Consider the following 17,491-nt stretch of genomic DNA (forward strand, 5'->3'; position numbering starts at 1 on the left):
AATCAGCCTAGCGGGAGGCTTCGACGAAGAAATGATTCTTTGAAGTTTATAGGGGTAAAAACCGTTGGCGATGACTGCGCCATTCGCTTGTCGAAGATAACGTGATAGACACCCTGGTACATGGCTGTCACCTATCTCAACCCTACTTAGACAGCTTTTTTTAAATTCAGCGATATAAAACACTGTCAAGCTTTCAAGAATAACCTGGACAGGAGAAGACTACAAAGAGCTGCAGTAATGGGTACATGATATGCCAAGTTAGGTAGACAGACGCCGAGGAGAGAGACTGTTGGGTTCTGCATTCCACAAGATACTTGAGTTCATTGCCCATTACTCCCTGTAGGCTGTTGGAAACTCTCATATTTCTTTTGATATAGTTCCATGCTTTTGTTTATAAATACAGCTCGGAAATTAAGCTGTCCCCGAAGTGAGATCATATCTGTTTTTATGGATCAGTTTGACTTTGAGTGGATGACATTCACGATGACGCAGTGTTGTGATCTGTGAGGTATGACTTCTGGCGCCCGACATCGCCCTCGTTACGTAAAAGCACATTATCCTCAAGTTTTGGTCTGGTACACATGCATGGACATGAGAATAGTGACTACATTTTTCGGGTGGGAAAAGAACATCAACAGTCTAATGTGACGACCACTTACGGAGGGAACACTGTCCAGAAAGGGAAAAAAAGAAATATAAGGATCGGAACAAAAAAGAATCGAGAATATATTGGAAAGCGTTTGTGGGTGGGAGTGCTGAGGAGAAAGGAAAGCAGAAATGAAACTGATTGTCCGATCAATTATTTCTGATATTAATTATTATCAATTGTTATAAACCAATATATTTGTCTTGACATCCGACACACAGGTAAAACTAATTCTGGGTAGCGTGATTCATGGGCCTCGCCATTTCATTTTTTCCCCACCTCCCCACTCTTCAGTCACTGATTATTAACCACAGCCCCATGGGTAAGTCTGAGCGCGGAGTCCATGCGTCACTTGATAACTACCGAGACAAAAGCTTGCCCTTAATTTACCTTGGCCGCCCTCACCATTAATTAAATGTGTGTTGGCTGTTGGCTAACTAGTTAAGACAGTCTTGTGTTGATAAGCAAGTTGCTTATACTCCTTCAGGAAAGGTCATGTGGGATGGTTGTGTCCGGCGCTGTACAAACTCTTGATGTGGCCATCCGCAACAGGACCCGGCTGTACTGCAGAAATGTATTGACGTCCACGTCCTCGGAAATATTGACGGTAGGAATAAGAAAAGATAGGAGCAGACAGATGAAAGAGAGAGAGGGGAAAAAAAACAACAAAAATATAAATAAAAAAATAAAAAAAAGAAAGAAAAAGAAAGCAGAGACAAAGCGCGCTCTATGGTTAATGTTCTTGTGCTGATCCACAGGTGGGTTAAATAATAAGCGCATACAACCTTTGGAGAGGTATGCGGATGCACTTGGTACTTGATGATGTCATAGTTTGCCAGGGGCAGGAGACTCAAGTTTATGTCAAATTTCGACAACACTAGTGAAAGAGTGAAGGTGACCGAAGCCAGGACATTGGGGAAAAACATGTTTTTACACCAGGAATAATGTTTGTTTATGTTGATGCACGCATACTTCTCGGTGTTGATGTATGCATGTAACTATATTATTATATGCATGCACAGAGGTAGACAGATTTCTGACAATCTTATTTTATATAGTGGTTATTATTAAAATCATTTCAAGGATTGTTTATTTTTATAAAGCAGTATCATTTTAAATATTAGCTCACAATCTATTAGTGTCGTGTCCTGGCTGAGAACTACTCCGAATAAAAGATGACAGAAAACTATATCATAACATCAGGTTAATAGATCATCTTTTCATGAGGTTGTATACAAATAGTGTATACAAATAGCTATTTAAAAAAAAAACCATTTTGTCTAGAAATATAAGTAGCTCTACCTACATTTGTGACGTCACAGAAAAAAAATCTTGACCTTCTTTTCACAAATCCATGGCGATGAGCAAAAATACAATTGTTTCTCTAGAATAGATTAGAACTATTTGCTCTGATTGAGTGTTCCTATCTTCCAGGCCCGAGGAACGAAACCGTTTGTAGTTATCTGGGAAAAAATAGGCTCGGATCAGCCAGTAAATGGAGATCCTTAAGGTGGATTCAGTAAAAGCATATTTCTTGTCTGAGTGTGAGTGTTGCACCCGGATCAGCCAGTCATTTCTACCACGCACTCCCTCCCACACACACTTCTAAAATTCTAAGCGTTCGCAAAAGAAAAGTATCTAAACACTACATAATGGTGCAAATATTTGAGTAATAGAAGTGACCGCACACTGAATCACAAATACTGCATAATCCGCTGTTTCTTATCAAGCGACTTATTATAGTCTTGCGCTGAGCGCGGTGAAAGGAATCAGGAAGTAAGAGCAACGACATCCTGTATAGGACTCGGTTATTCCCGAAACGTGAGTGTGTGGTACAAAGTTCACTTGTGACCAGGTCAACAGAGTATTTCTGAGGTTGAAGCACTCAGCTTGCACGTCTGTCAAAACCCTTTATACTCTTGCAGGTGTTGTCGAAACGTTTGATGAAATTGGTAAAGTTGCGTGCGAAGGTCTCAAGAATCCAGTGGGTTTGGGGCTAATGTCCAGGATATTGAAACTTTGGTCAACATCCTAAGTCCAGACGTCAAGAAATATATTGCCAGTAAATTTTCCAACACTGCGGAGGCTTGACACGTGATAGAAACACACTAACTGCTTCATTTTAGCCATGCAGCTAGTGTCGTGCAACTCTCCGTGCGTCTGGCTCCTGATCAACACCGGCGTCTTCCAGACGACCTGCGCTTTGACCCCTTCCCAACCGTTCAAGTCCAGGTCAACCTGCCCTACTAAGCTTCCTGGATCGCGCAGACCGTCCACCCAGTACGCCACGTCACCCACAAGCAAACCCTGCCCTCATCTCTTCCAGGGCTGGCGCTCAGTTTATCTTGCCAATTAAACGGGTATTCCCCCGACTCCATACAATTCTTCTCTTCTGACACGACACGACTCGCCGACACTTTCGCGCACTTCCTGACCTGTTGACAGCTTATATACAGGAATAGCCTTTGCTTGTTGTTGTTGTTTTTAAAAGCTGAAAACATATGCAAATACTGAGGCCTTCAATCATAATCGTTTGACATTTTTGCGCGACACAAAACTGTGGTAAGACGCCAACGCTTTATTTTCTCTGAAGGCTTTGTTCGGAGTCTTCCCGACAGTGATAAAATTTTTCATAGTAAACATACTTTAGTCTGCTGGTCTGTTGCTCTTCTCAACTGCTCAAGATCTTGACAAAGGAAACACAGCTTGGCGCAGAACAGAGAGAAACAGAATTATGCTAGCTAGGAGTATGACATGAAGATACTCCATGGGGTCTGGACTGACAAATTTGCCTACTTTTGAAAATCGGGTGGTGTGTGTGTATTCTGGATGTTATCTAATTTCTAATACATCTTACTTCTTTGTGATAAGAGAATATTTTGTTTGGTACGCAAAACCGATTTGACATTCACTCGGTGTTGATGCATCTGCAATAGTACAGTTCTCAATTTCTTCATAATTTCTCAAATGTGATGTTTAGACTGTTCACTTGTGACCGAAATGTAAAGAATTTTTCAAATACCGTCGCACATAGAGGGCTAAAACACCATTATTTTGTTCTGTGACTGACACAACGGTGCAGCACTGAATGCATTTTGCTTGATACACTTTACTGTAGGGTCAAAGTATTTCGTACAAGCTGTTCGTATAGTGGACAAAAACTTCTTAGGAGCCGCTCGAAACCTCTAGAATTCGTTAAAAATTCGTCCTTTACACAGAAGCACACTTCTTGACCACTGCTATTTAGCACCCACAAGTAATTTCCCATGGTTCAGCTGGCATCTTACAATAGGCCTTTATATCTTTATAATTATCTATATCTCCGTCCATCTACTGAAGCGGATAAAGCAAAGAAATCCATCAGATTATACAAATACATCGGATAAAAAGAAAGAAAGAAAGAAAAAACCTGTTTGGGGTGATTTGCTTCAAACAGACTCGTTTTTACGTGAGCCTGGAGTAACAGGAGCTTGCAGCCAATATTTAATTAACCTTCCTCCCTGTTTACATCAGAACATATGAGGAGGTCGCAAGTGGTTTTTTTATGATTTCAGCAGCACGAGAGTGCGAAACATGGCCACTCTTTCGCTGCTGACGTTAGGACCTGTCCGTATCCTCCTCCCCACCCTCTCATCGTCTGCACACAAAACACTCTAGTGCAAACACGCGCACACGAGCTGCCAGCAGCACCACACAACACTGTTAACAACTGCATGTTATGTGACGTGGGCAACTACAACATGGGTGGAATGATTTCGGCAAAGCACCTTCCATACTTTATTTTAAGGACAAGTCCACTGATGTGACCTCATATTCGATCATAGTAACAACAACAGCTGCAAAACATTTGCTGCTGGGATTGGCTGTAGCATTGACGACAAAAATCAATCAAACAAACAAAATACATCACCGATGATCATCATTGATGATGCAAACTTGCTAAACATGTACTCATATAATCATCACTCAGAATTTAAGCTTGGCACACATGGTATTCGCATGGAGTCTGCATGTAATAAGACGAACGTACACTTACCTTGCATACGCACGACGTGTTACACACACACAACGCTCGACGAGCCCCCGCAGATGACGATGAGGAAGAAGAGATTTGTAAGTGAATCGAATCGAAGACGCAAGTTTAGAGGACTGTCACTGAGAGAGTCATAAAGAAGATGGCGGACGAAGACCGTGTTTTCCCGCTCACTCGGTCATCAGAGAGAAACTTTTCTCTTATGTATGACGTCTTTTTTCTGCTTCAAGTGACGTGGAACAAATGACGCATACACGACGTCAGACACAGGACACCACTGGGAAACGAGACAATACGAGACCCACACTGCACTATTTGATTTTTAACGCGATTCTCTTTGTGTCTCTTATGTTAAGCTCTACATAGATAAGAGGATTAGAGAATAAAGCAAATAAGATAATTACCTGATATCCAGGAATCCAAAATCCATAACTTATATTAACTCATAAGACTTATTTGTATGCGTTACAGCCAAAGAATGCCGTTGGCGAGTTCGTAGATGAGGACAGTGACCTATCTGTGTTTCTTGACCAATTCATGTTCTGTCCCTGAATACTATTCGGTTTTGTTGTGGAATGGGTTTAATACTTATTACCGCCGTCACAGCCTTTACTATACCCCTAACCCTCAAAAGCAGCAACACAATAACCGTCGGTCTCTTGAAATAACTTCTTACTTTGGCTATATCACCTCTTCGAAACAACAACCTTTAAGAGACACAAACAGAAAAGCTGAAAGAGATAATTAAATTCACTGCGCACAATTAATGTTTAGCAAACAGGATGTGCATACATACTTAAATATTACTAACAGTAGAGAGCTTGTTTTGCAATTTAATGTAAAAGGTATTTGAAACGTTTTTAGAAGTCTTTTCTTCCATATTGTAAAGATTATTGTTTTCATTTTTCTCACGCGGTCGACGTAGCAGAACACCTGTCACGTAACGGGGACACACAGCAGCTTTTTACACTCGCACCGTCCTTTCAAACCAGTTAGAAGAAATTAAGTTCGAGCCATGGAGTTCTTACGCTGATGTTGCAAATTTAAATGTAAAATACGTATTTTTCTCAAAAATGCAATCTTGCCTGGAATGAGTGGTTTTGCATGTGTGTGTGTATTTTGTTGTATGCGTGGTGAGACTCGTGCGAGCCCTCGTGCAGACATACAGAACCCCAACCGTTCCTAGAATGCGATTAGGATGTCCAGTTAGTTTAAGCTAAAGTAGCATCTCTGCCAGCTGAAGGCACTGCACGTCGAAGCACTTTAACATCTCCTACTGTTGACTTTCTCCTGACTTTTGTAAGACTTTGCAGACATTTGTTTCTGAGAAATCAAAGTGCTTCTATCAATGGGACTACCATCGTTACCGCCAATTTCTTGCGGAATAACTCATAGCAAGTCGGGTACATGTTTACCCAAGGTGATGCTCCGTTCATTTACCCCAGTAATAAAGTGTTTTTTTTTTAAAACAAAAAAAACTTGGATATTGGTTCCTTTTATCTAATCAGTAGATGTGAGTTGTTATGAGATGAAGGTCGAAGGATGGAAGGCTGAATGAACAGATTTTGAGCATTACTGCTGACATCAGACGACGGCGCTGATAACTGATGACTACTCATTATTGCCTTCAGTTCGACCTTCTGTAAATATCATGCACAACAAGCAGCAAACACTAAGAGTAGTCTTCACAACAGCATCCCTGTTACATTACAGGCTTCTCGTGTAGAACAGTAACTGTGATGTACAATTAATGTATAATAAAATTATCGTAAAGCAACAAGTAACTTCTTCTACATAGCGAACAAACATAAGACACTGTCGACTTAAAAAAAAAATAACAACCGAGGCCGGAAATCACACAGCAATACCAAGAACAAAAGCATGAAATGAAGTTCTTGTTATACTGAAGGATAAAACAAGGCATACCCCACTGAGCAATAAAATGTGAGACATGTAAAACAAATGAGGTTGCTGTAGTAAACAAAGCTTGTCTCTGGCAGACCAGGAGTACGTGAAACATCCCACTGTAGACAGATAGTGCTATGAGCAATGACAAATAAACTGTTTGTAAGCTCGATTATCACGGTAATCTTTGCCACAAGACAAACAAACAAAAGTATGTAAGGTAATATTTAGCCACGCATTACGTTTCCTATCATCGTAAAACAGAAAAACAAAAGCAACAATAATAGCAAGCAAGCTCATCTGTCGCTATTAGAACTTTCTTTCTGCCATGAAAACGGATTTTTTATGGATAAAACTGGTCAAGTAGGGTTAGAAAACCGAGATCTAGATATATAACCGTATTAATCTCAGGAAACCCAGAAACATGGAATAGCTGTGACTTCTCGGACGGTTGTAAAATACTTATTGTTATCATCATTTCTAGGTTCGCCGCGACTGTTGTTTATCCGGGTACGTGTGCAAGCAGCCAATCGGCAGGGTTTTAGTTCACCATTGCGACTGCTTCCTGCTTGAAAATGAGAAAAGAAGGCTGAGTCGGAGGTGGAGACAATATATAGATATACACGGAACAAAGGGTTTGCCTGCGGGTGTGTTATTATTTTCCAAGGGCAGAGAATTCAATCTTTCGTCGCACACAGAACATTTCGCTCGAGATGCCGCTTGATGATAACAGGGTGTATGTGACTGGTAACAGCTATTGACAACTCTAGGAATGCTCAGCTACTCGACCAGAACATCCTAGTACATGGGTATATGTATGAAGACAGCCAGTCACTACCAAGTATTTCCTTTCACTTATACATCCGTGGCGTCATCCACGAGTTCATTAGACATGTACAAAAGCACGAAATCCTACTTTGTTAGGTATACACTTCCCTTCGTGTATTGGTGGGAGGAGGGGAAGATGTGCCACCGGCATGCATGGCTGAACAGTGGTCTAGCCTCTGTTGCTAATTCCGTGAGATAAATCTAGAACCAGCTAACAAAATGGTGATCTGAAGTCAAGCCTGTCAACTATAACTCCAATGAACCTCTATAAACATAAGGGTATTAGCAGAATAAAGTTCAGAGCAGGAAGGGCAGGCTAGAATCCGGGAACAGAAGCAAACACCATTTTTGAGAAATCGCTCACATTAAGGAACAGAAGATCTTTAGAAAAAAAAGGAATAAGAGAGATTGACCTATATTTACTCATCCCTCCTACCCGCGATTCTGGAGGGATGAAAACACTCGTAGAACAAGTGTGAAAATGTGCGACTTTTTCTTTCAAATTACTGCATACCCACTGTAAATTTTTTCCTTTGTAGGTAGCAATATTTTGCAACATATATGAGGGTAGCTATAACCTTGCATGCATTCACCCACACACATAACCTGCACACGATCGTTTGCAGTCTTTGTGAACACGGGTTCATGTTGTACGTACAAAAGTAATATGTTAAAAAAAATAAACACTAAGTGGTTAGTGGTTACCTATACTCCTGCTAAAAGCCATACCTATGGGTTTTTGCATACCTACCCTCCCACACACACACTCACACATGCACACGCACTTGCGTGCTCTATCAATTCGATAGGTATAAGCAGTGCATCGTGTATGTTACAATACACAGGATGCTATAGACTCTCGCAGTGACATTCGACCTTCTGGTTAGCTACATCTAAATTTACAATCCGTCATCTCTTTGACCTCTGCAGGTCACGGACGTCCGGGTGTGCTACCCAGCTGCACAACAAGGGTCATCAAACAGTCGCCACGTGCAGCGCTGCACGTCAGTCACACTCAAACAGCTGTCAGGTTCCTTTAAAATTCACGTTAATATAAATTTGTGAGTGTGTTCGTGCCTCTCGTATTAAGTATGGGTATCAGAAAACGTGGGTATGGGTATCTGATGTGGCCCTTAGCCAAGCCAGCCATTGTATATGTGTCACGAACAGACCGGATCATTAAACAATGGTGGTAAACAAGGCTTGCAACACCACAGTTAAAACACAACTGTACTTACCAACTGCACTATGTTTATAGTCTATAAACAGAGTCAAGCATCATCAACGTCTTATGTCAGGAGAATGGAATCTTACTATTTTTGTTTTACGGGAAATCCGAAACAACAACGAAAACAATAATAAAAATTTCAAAATAATCTTTCTGCAAAGATTAAAAACTGTAAAACTGTTACTAACAGCTACGAATCATTAGTAAATGTAATGAAGTTAATGTAATTAAGACGTATTTGAAAGTGTACAGAGTCAACGAGATTACTATGATTCACACCTAATACAACAATTAATAAAGTTCTTTATTTCTTAGTTGTTTCGAGACAACCCTACTGAGTCTGAGCTTTAATGTCTAAGGACAGGGAATGGAACAATTTTTTTTCTACTTATAGATTGATGATGAACTATCTCTTTAGCTTAGTGTGTTGCTCTGTTGAACTTCTCATTGAAACAAAACGGAATGAATTATAACAAGCATATAAAAATCCTTTACCTAGTAAAAGAGTAAAATCTGCTGGCATATCTCTGACATTCAATTTTATTCTGAATAATCTTAAGTTTAACAAGTACTAAACTGACTTACATCCACAATCTACCGTGCTACCCACTGTATAAACACACCTCTACAAAATTCAAGAAGGATTTTATCAAAATGTTTCTTTATGTATATCGTGTGCGAGAACAAGAAGGAAGTGCTTGACTTCAAAGACCATACGATCCAAAGAAGATTATGCCCCTTGACGCAGGACTGTAAAGGAGGCTCTGAGATAACATAATAATACTTTAGTAAGTGGTTTCTTACATACTTTTGTTTCCTGGCCTGCGATAGATTGGGTTTAAAATGACACCAACCGTCTCCTTTCTAATTTCGACCAACGTACAGTGTTTTTGACACTGATGTGAGAAGCTGAAGATGTTTTCACAATGAATACAGATTAAAAACAGAACTCTGTTTTGCGGGTGAGATTCTTTTTTCAACTGGATAAATTGCACGGATAATCATTTTAGCCTTTGCACTTTTGCAATAGTCTTGAACACATCTGAAAAACTACAAATCGTTGAAACCAATGGTCATATAGCTCAACTGATCATTCTGTAAGCAGGTTATTGATAAGTGATGTTTAAAAGATAATGACTGTACTTTCCAAGCATTAAATTAATGCTGTCATTTCAGCGACACGTTCAGCCGTCGAACAGCAAACACGACGAAAAGAAACCAAAGATAAATTCAGACGAGATTGAAAACATTGAAAGCACCCACCCATACATACATACAAACATACAATCAAAAGACAAAACTACAGTTGGAGTAACACCCATGTCCATTGTATTGTCTCCCATACAGAGCGCCATACGGTGAAGCAGCGGTTTAGTGCTTGCATCAGCACAGGGAGGGTCTGGTGCTCTGGGTTTGAATCTCTTCTCGCGCACAATGTTTTTTCTCTGCATGTGGAACCTAACAGAACCTTAGTTGCTAGCTCAGCATGAAAACCCAATCTCTCCCAAAATCTCAGCAACGAACCAAAAAAGTCGGAATGCACAATCGATTCCTAATTTATAAGTCTACATTTAATTTATTTAAATGGTTGAGCAAACGCAGGTGTCAAGATAAAGGTTACGCCATGAACTTGCAGCTGCTGACGTATCTACTTATGTGCGATGTCCACGCCGGAGTTGTAGCATTAATCACCAGGCTACTGTAAACCCGTCAAGACGAGAGTTCCTACCGACCAGCACCTCACGATCCCAGAGGGGAGGCCGGGTGACGAACCAGGAAGAGCGAGCTGCATGTTGTCTGTGAGTAAATCAAAGTGACCCTGACTGGCCGCAACAAAGAAAACTGTCAACATTGCTGTCGTCGTCTCTGTGCTCAGTGTTAAGAGGCATGTGAAGGAGAGGCTCGGTCCCTGGGTCTTTCTGACACAGCGGCTCTCGTGGGACCTTGCTAGTCACCAGGAAGAGGAGTCACGACAAAAATACATCCGTATACTGCTTTTGTTATTTTTGTGTTGTTTTTCATAATTTTTTTAACTTTCTTTGCTCCTGTTTTTCTTCTAAGCCTTGTATTTTTGTTTACTCAATAAACTTCAGAGACGCTTAATTATTACAAAAATTCCCTATGAAACTTTATTTCCAGTGTTATAAGGACCTGTAGGTACCTAGTATTACGAATAAATAAATTACTGCTTTCTGTGTAATTGTTCACAACAAACCATCAGACATCTGCCTGTCACCATATGTCTTGTTTTACGGATCTAGTGGTCTGTCCACTGATTGCAATTAAAGGGTGCAGCTATGCACCGCGTTCAGCAATGTATCTAAACATCTTTTATACTTGTTTGTTTGTTAATTGTTGTTCAAAATCTTGCATAGCCATTTATTTAAGTCTTATAGCCTTCTACAAACGCCAGTGTTACAAAAATAAATGTAAATTTTATTACTATGAAGGTATTGGCCTTCACCTGCGTATTAGAACGACGTAGCTATGTGTGATTCGAACGACGACGGATGACTAATGATGTCAAGTGGAAATATAACAGAATAAATACTTGGACACAAAGAAACAAACAAACAAAGAAAAAAGCAAAGAAAGAAATTAAGAAAGAAAGAAAGTTAAGGAACGAGCGAAAAATCTTTGGCAGCTTGCTTGGTTAGTATCAATCTAGAAACTGTAAATTCTAGTCCAAGAGTCCAGAAATTGTACTTACTAGTCCTAGAAAAGTGAAAAGCAACAGCTGCACCAGGGCTGACATAAACGGGGAATGGCACAGTACCGGGGATACAACTTGTTCCCTAGATTAGTCTCAACACTCCTGGATATCGTCAACGGGGAAATAACTCTTATCACTGTCTGTCCTCTTTCCCATCCTCTTTTCTTCCTAAATTCTGTCAAAATATAATATTGTCGATAAAGTAGACATTCTCGAAATATAACACTGATCTATTGCCAAACACACCAAATACACAGTGTCAAAGTGTGACAAACATTCTTGCACACCTGGTGGAATTGATGTGTTGGCAAATTATCAAATGGACAATCTACCAGTCCTACGTAACAGGACTAACAACTGCTACAAAATAACACCAACACAAACCATTTTGTTGGTTATCGTCACCCTCGTCATCGACACCTCTACCAAGACAGCACTGCCTTGTTTAGATGCTCCACTAGTCCATAAGCTAGGTAGAAAAAAGCACTAACACTCATGTCATGGCACATTACCTTCAACTGTATCACGTAACATTCACGTAATGAGAGCTAACTTTCATTTGCGTACACCTAACACTTACGTCATGAGAACTATCGTTTGTATAACGGAAAGGAACGCCTTACAGTACTCGACCACAAAATTAAAGATCCCGGCTGTGACGAAGAGGCGGAGCCACTACTATCAGGCTGTCGTCACGAAGGTTTGACGAAGTGGGCTGGCTTATCACGGATTGACTGTAGCAGGATCCTTATGGAGTGCTCGTTAACATGGCCGCCCACAGCAGCCAATCAGATCGCTGGGGCTAGTGTTGATCTCGTGGACCCTGGCGGTCAAAGTTGGGGCTTTTCCATCCTGTTTCAGGAACTGTTATCACTCCTAACATAAAACGTAGGGTCTGCAAACCAGGGTCCAGAACGCGACTTAAGAAGACTGGTAGCAGGGTGAATCATCAGGAGAAGACAGAAAGATCACAGACTTAAAAAAAATGCACAACAACTCACATCTCGGTAGCCATCCAAAATCATCAGAAGATGACGAGAGGTATGTTTATTTTGTTTATTTGCTCCTTTTGTCCCTCTCGCTTTCTTTATTTACCCTTTATCATTCACCACTTTTCTCCTTTCTATTTCACTTTAAAATTTAAAACAAAATTCAATTTGCGCTACTTCTTTCTTTCCTTGTTTGCTTCCTTTTTTTTCCTCTTTCTTTTATTTTAATTACTTATTTCCTTCTTTTTTCTTCCTGACTTCGTCATCCTTCTCAATCCATTTATCTCTTACTCTTTCTTGCTTCTTTTTTCCTTCTTTTTAAAAATTATTTCTCATTCATTTCTCATTCAGGTCTCATTTATGTCTTCCATTATGTGTCCTTTTTTTCGAATGTATTGCAGCATGGTATATTTTTTTTCTTCCATTCTGCGATTACAAAATATTTGTTGGCCATGTCGACTATCAGGAATGGGAGAAGGTGGTTATGTTTCACTCTAAGAGAGCGCCGATTTAATAAATTTTAAAATATTTATAAATATTCATGAACATCACAGTTTGAGGTCTACTGCGCTTTGCTATACCCTGTCATTCGCTTTTCCCCGGACAGTCCAGTAACCGCCTCGCTCACCTCTCTCGCCGCAAGCACACGCACGCACAGATAGACACATACACACAAACACACCCACCACGCACATACACAAACACACCCACCACGCACACACGAGCATATGCAGGTATGCACAGAGTCTAACAAGCTGTCAACTACAACTTTTCTCGTCTGCATTCCCGTCCTCGCTGATTATCTCTTAGTTTTTCTACTTTTGCTTTCTATTCATCCTTGTCTCCCCAAAACCTTTCTTGTATGTCACATTTGTTAGAAGCGAAGACAACTCTGCAGTCCAAGTCTAGACAAGTAAACTCTGACACAGAGCGTATACTTAGCGAACACGTTTACCCGGATGTTCGAAATCCCGATTTCCTCCTGTGAGTCTTTTCGGTTTCCAAGAAATCTTACTCACTTATTATCATACGGATGAAAATCACAGTGACTTCATACTTCTGAGCTGAACCTTTAGCAATGCCAGCTAAGGAGAGATTAACAATAGTGATAAAATTAATTAGGAAAATTCAGCTAGAAAATGTGTAGAGAATATACACGTGGCATTCAGTCACTCCATAGTCACTACGATAGTCAGATTGTCACAAGACTAATATAATCAGACTGTGTTCAAGATGTCATTGCAAAAGTGTCTTGTGTCATAAAAGTACTTTAATGTGAAAGATGTCACGGCCTACTTCCTGCCAACTGGGACGACCCCACCATTATCATATAAAAGTTATAAATATTTCAAAGTATTTATGTCCTTGTCATTCAGCCAGCGATTGAAGGACTAGGAATTTCGACATTTCCTCTTCCCTCACCCTCTTTGTCTTTGTACTTTACACCTGCTTGAAGCGGTTTGTGGTTTATTTAAATTCCGGGGCTTGAGTGCTCCTTGTCTGCACAGGTATGTGTGTGTGTGAATGTATGCTCACAGAAAAGCCTCGTAAAGGGTAGGTAAGTGAGTGAATGTAAATGTAAAAAGTTTTGTGTGTGCGTGCGCGCGCGCGTGTGTGTGTACAGATGTGTATGCGTGTGCATAGATGTACACACTTCGTTTGTATGCTTAGACTTAGGAAAATTAATTAACCTGCACAATGGCTGAGCAATGGCACTGAATAAGATCTTGACATTTTGTCACCTCAAAGCAAAATTTGCGCGGACGCACACACACACACACACACACACACAAACACACCCAATATGCATTGAGATGTTCTTGAGCTTAAACAATTTTGCTCCTACTTGAACCTAGAAAGAGAAGACATAAAAAATAATCACAAAGCAGAACAAAACAAAGCTTCAAAAATAAACACAAAACAACAACGGCAGTGACATGACAATTTTTAAAATCCTATTTATCACGTGTTTCTTTCTATGAAATAGTTTGGGACTTTTAGTTTCGGCTGACCATGTAAACACAGTTGATGATTGACAGGGGGATTGTCACACGTCCTGATATGTTTGCGAGAAAAGATCTCCGTGATGTTAAAAATGTTTTTCTGGTGTTTGCGAAACACAGCCGGCACCGACGCACATTTTTGGTAGTCGGGTGCATATCCCGGGTCAAACACACCACTTCCTCCCTTCCTCCCTTCCTCCTCCCCCAGATCTCAGGAATTCGTGACCTTGACAGTTCAAACTACGTCTCGGGTAACGGGGTGGGTTGGGGAGCAATAAAGTGTCCGACAAAGTATGTTTCTAGAGGCAACAACATAGAGCCAGCAAATTCCTCCTTCTCTCTTTCTTTCGCTTCTTCCATCTGTTCATTGATTTATTATATTTTGCACTATATTTATTTCAAACCACTTCTTTTCTTCGCCTTCAACCATGTCCTTAATTTTCTCTCAATGAACTTTCAGCCTGTCTTTAATACGTGTACATAAGAATGAGAGTAAGTCTGCATCTGTATGTGCGTTAGTGCGCGCGCGTGTGTGTGATTCATGGCCATAAATAAATACGTAATTAAAACCGAGACTGAAAAAAACAGACTTGCGGAAATCAAACACTCTTCGCCGAGGGGACAAAATCATAATTGAAAGTTATGAGGTAAACCAGCGCTCGCTCGCCGCTTAATTGCCTGTAACACAAAGGAGTGAGAGAAGCAGAGCTAGAGAGAATAAACTACTATAGCAGCTTTTTCTTTTTAAAAATGTCTCCTTTATACAAGTAGCCCACGATGAGTAAACATGACCCGAGTGTAAAGGCGTCTAAAGCGGCATCTTCATCCCTTTGTCATTCGATTCATCTTCATTTCGAGCACACTCCACTCACAGTTTCTCCTCCCATCCGCGCATGGCACGGTTCTTCCCACACGTGCCCCTGTCCACGTGACCCACGCGTGCTAAAGGGCTTTGTCGATGTACATTTGCTTCTTTTATCACCATAGACATGAACTTGGAAAAGCTTCAAACAAAGCCCATATTCCTTGGGAAATAAAGACGTTATATGAACAAAAATCAAAGTTTCTTCCTGGAAAAGAAGCATAAAGTAAACAAAGAGAAACATGGAGAAATCCTTTGTTAGAGATACAAGGAACAGTGATGTGCTCTCTCGGGAAACAAGTCTGGGGAAACCCACAACAACGTTACCTAGAAAAGGCTGGGTCAGAGAAAAAGAGATTATAATAAAATTTAATACTTATCTAAGATGGGTGTGTGTGTGTGGAAGCTTTAAAGGATTTATCTGAGGTTTTTGCCGCTGTTATACAGTAAAGAAAACAGGATTATTTTTTTTAATTAAAATACTTATCTGCGGTTGTCACATTAATCATAGATCTTCTATTAATTCAGCCACGTGCTTCCGTGTCTTCCTCGTAACATCCACCCTCCCCCACCCTCATCCTCAGTCACCCCCGTGTGTATTGTCGGCGCAGTCGCCGCTTACATTCACCGACGTCAGCACGAATGGCGTGGGTGTATCGCTTGTCTCTGGACTTCTCCTTGTCCTCTCACATTTTTCAACCTGATGTGCAAGATCCTGTTCGGAATGTGGTTTTTTTTTTCTCTCTTTTTTTTTGCCAACAAAGCCCAGTAGCAATTTTTGATGCAGTAGCTGAATCCCCCAACTTTGGCTTACATCCCTCCTGCCTCCACGGACATCAACCCATATCCCCCTTCCCCACCTTTGACCCTGCAACACCGTTTCGTGTGAGTGAACTGCGTGATTGGAGTGTTCTACTTACCACATACTGAGTGTATGGAGGGGTTGGTGAACCTAGTGATGTATGTGGATCAAGGGAGACAACCCTCATATAACTTTAAATTGCACATTTTCGTGCATTGTGAGAACTGCATGTTGCACTGATAAAATAAAAGTAAATCACGTGTCGTGTCATAGATTTCTTTATTTTCTTTTAATTTTGTTCTTTTTGTTAGTTTTCAGATGGTAGTAGAAAAGTGAAACTGCTAATATTGTATAAGAAAGAAAAGACAACCGTGGTTGGATGAAACTACAAAGATTTATCTTTCTTAATTCTGAAGGATGTTGAAGAGTCGTCCTAAGCCAAAACTAAGATTAACCCAATATAATTAGGACCAAACGACAGATTGTGGCTGGACAAATAACTTGTGTATTGACACACCGGGGAAGATAACAGTTAAACGTGTGACGCGGTGGTACTATCAGTGGTGATGTGAGAGGTGCTTGCTAATGCTCATCATAAATACAGTGTTGATCAAACTTCTTTTATCATGTAGTGTTTTTATCTGCAATCCCTACACAAGGAAGAAAACACTACAATTTTTTTTTCAATCGTTGGTTTGACATACCCCAGACAGGCACCCGGTAGTCGCTCGATCCCTACCTCGACCTTTGAGCTGCACCCGTAGAGTCTCGAGACTGACAAACGACAATTAACGCCCTGAAGTCATGACGTCGGTCTAGAGTTGTCTACCCTCTCCCCCGAGGCAACGTCAGCATTTCCTTCTCGTCATCGCAAGCCAATCATATCTTAGTGTACCCTCCTCCCCTCCCTCTCTCTCTCTCTCTTCCTCACCATTCGATAATGTTCCACTTAAACGGTTGATATCGATCAGTCACAACAACTGTCTAACCATGCGGCGCTCCCATGACACCTCACTTCCGTCTTGGTCGTGACGTAATTACATGGCGATTAATTCCCCTTAATGGCCACCACTCGACCTGAGCAAATACTTGAACCTCGCACATTGACACTAGCGCTCATGTTTGTTAGTTCTCCCTCTAGTAAACTAATTTGTTATTTATCCATTTTATCAGCTCCTGGCAAAGAAAGATAAATCCACCGTCGTGATGGATAATATTTACCCAGTATGTTACGGTGACTGCTGTTACAAATAATACAGATAATATAGATGATAAGTCTTCTTTTCTTGAGTCGCTTCTAAATACTGTGCACCTTGACGGTCATGACTTAATGAAAGATAAAGTTTCAGCTTGGCTGTTTTAATGATGAAGACGGCTTACACTATGTAATGCTTTTTTTTTTTTTTGATCCTCCAATGTCTAATTAACTGGAGAGGGTTCGGTACCCATGGCAGTCAGTGTCCGACACCCAGCGGCGCGTGT

At 40.7% G+C, this 17,491-nt stretch overlaps 2 protein-coding genes across 4 annotated transcripts in view; one reads left to right on the forward strand and one right to left on the reverse strand.

Annotated features, from left to right (window-relative positions):
* Window positions 1-17,491, reverse strand: part of LOC112558393 (dual oxidase 2-like) — a 54,655-nt gene that overhangs the window by 26,186 nt on the left and 10,978 nt on the right. Inside the window, exon 1 of one of the 3 annotated variants that reach the window (XM_025228875.1) lies at window positions 11,351-11,373. The exons of the other annotated variants lie outside the window; for them this stretch is intronic. The gene's annotated coding sequence lies outside the window, so the exon portion shown is untranslated. Of the gene's footprint in view, window positions 1-11,350; window positions 11,374-17,491 lie in introns of those variants that run through there. 3 annotated transcript variants of the gene reach the window in all.
* The window catches only part of LOC112558399 (dual oxidase maturation factor 1-like), a 29,373-nt gene continuing 23,873 nt past the window's right edge, over window positions 11,992-17,491 (forward strand). Inside the window, exon 1 of the mRNA XM_025228885.1 lies at window positions 11,992-12,394. Coding sequence (XP_025084670.1) covers window positions 12,339-12,394 — 56 coding nt within the window. The 5' untranslated portion in view covers window positions 11,992-12,338. The remainder of the gene's footprint in view (window positions 12,395-17,491) is intronic.

Source organism: Pomacea canaliculata, linkage group LG2, assembly GCF_003073045.1.
Source record: "Pomacea canaliculata isolate SZHN2017 linkage group LG2, ASM307304v1, whole genome shotgun sequence".
In the NCBI taxonomy this organism is placed as follows: domain Eukaryota; kingdom Metazoa; phylum Mollusca; class Gastropoda; order Architaenioglossa; family Ampullariidae; genus Pomacea; species Pomacea canaliculata.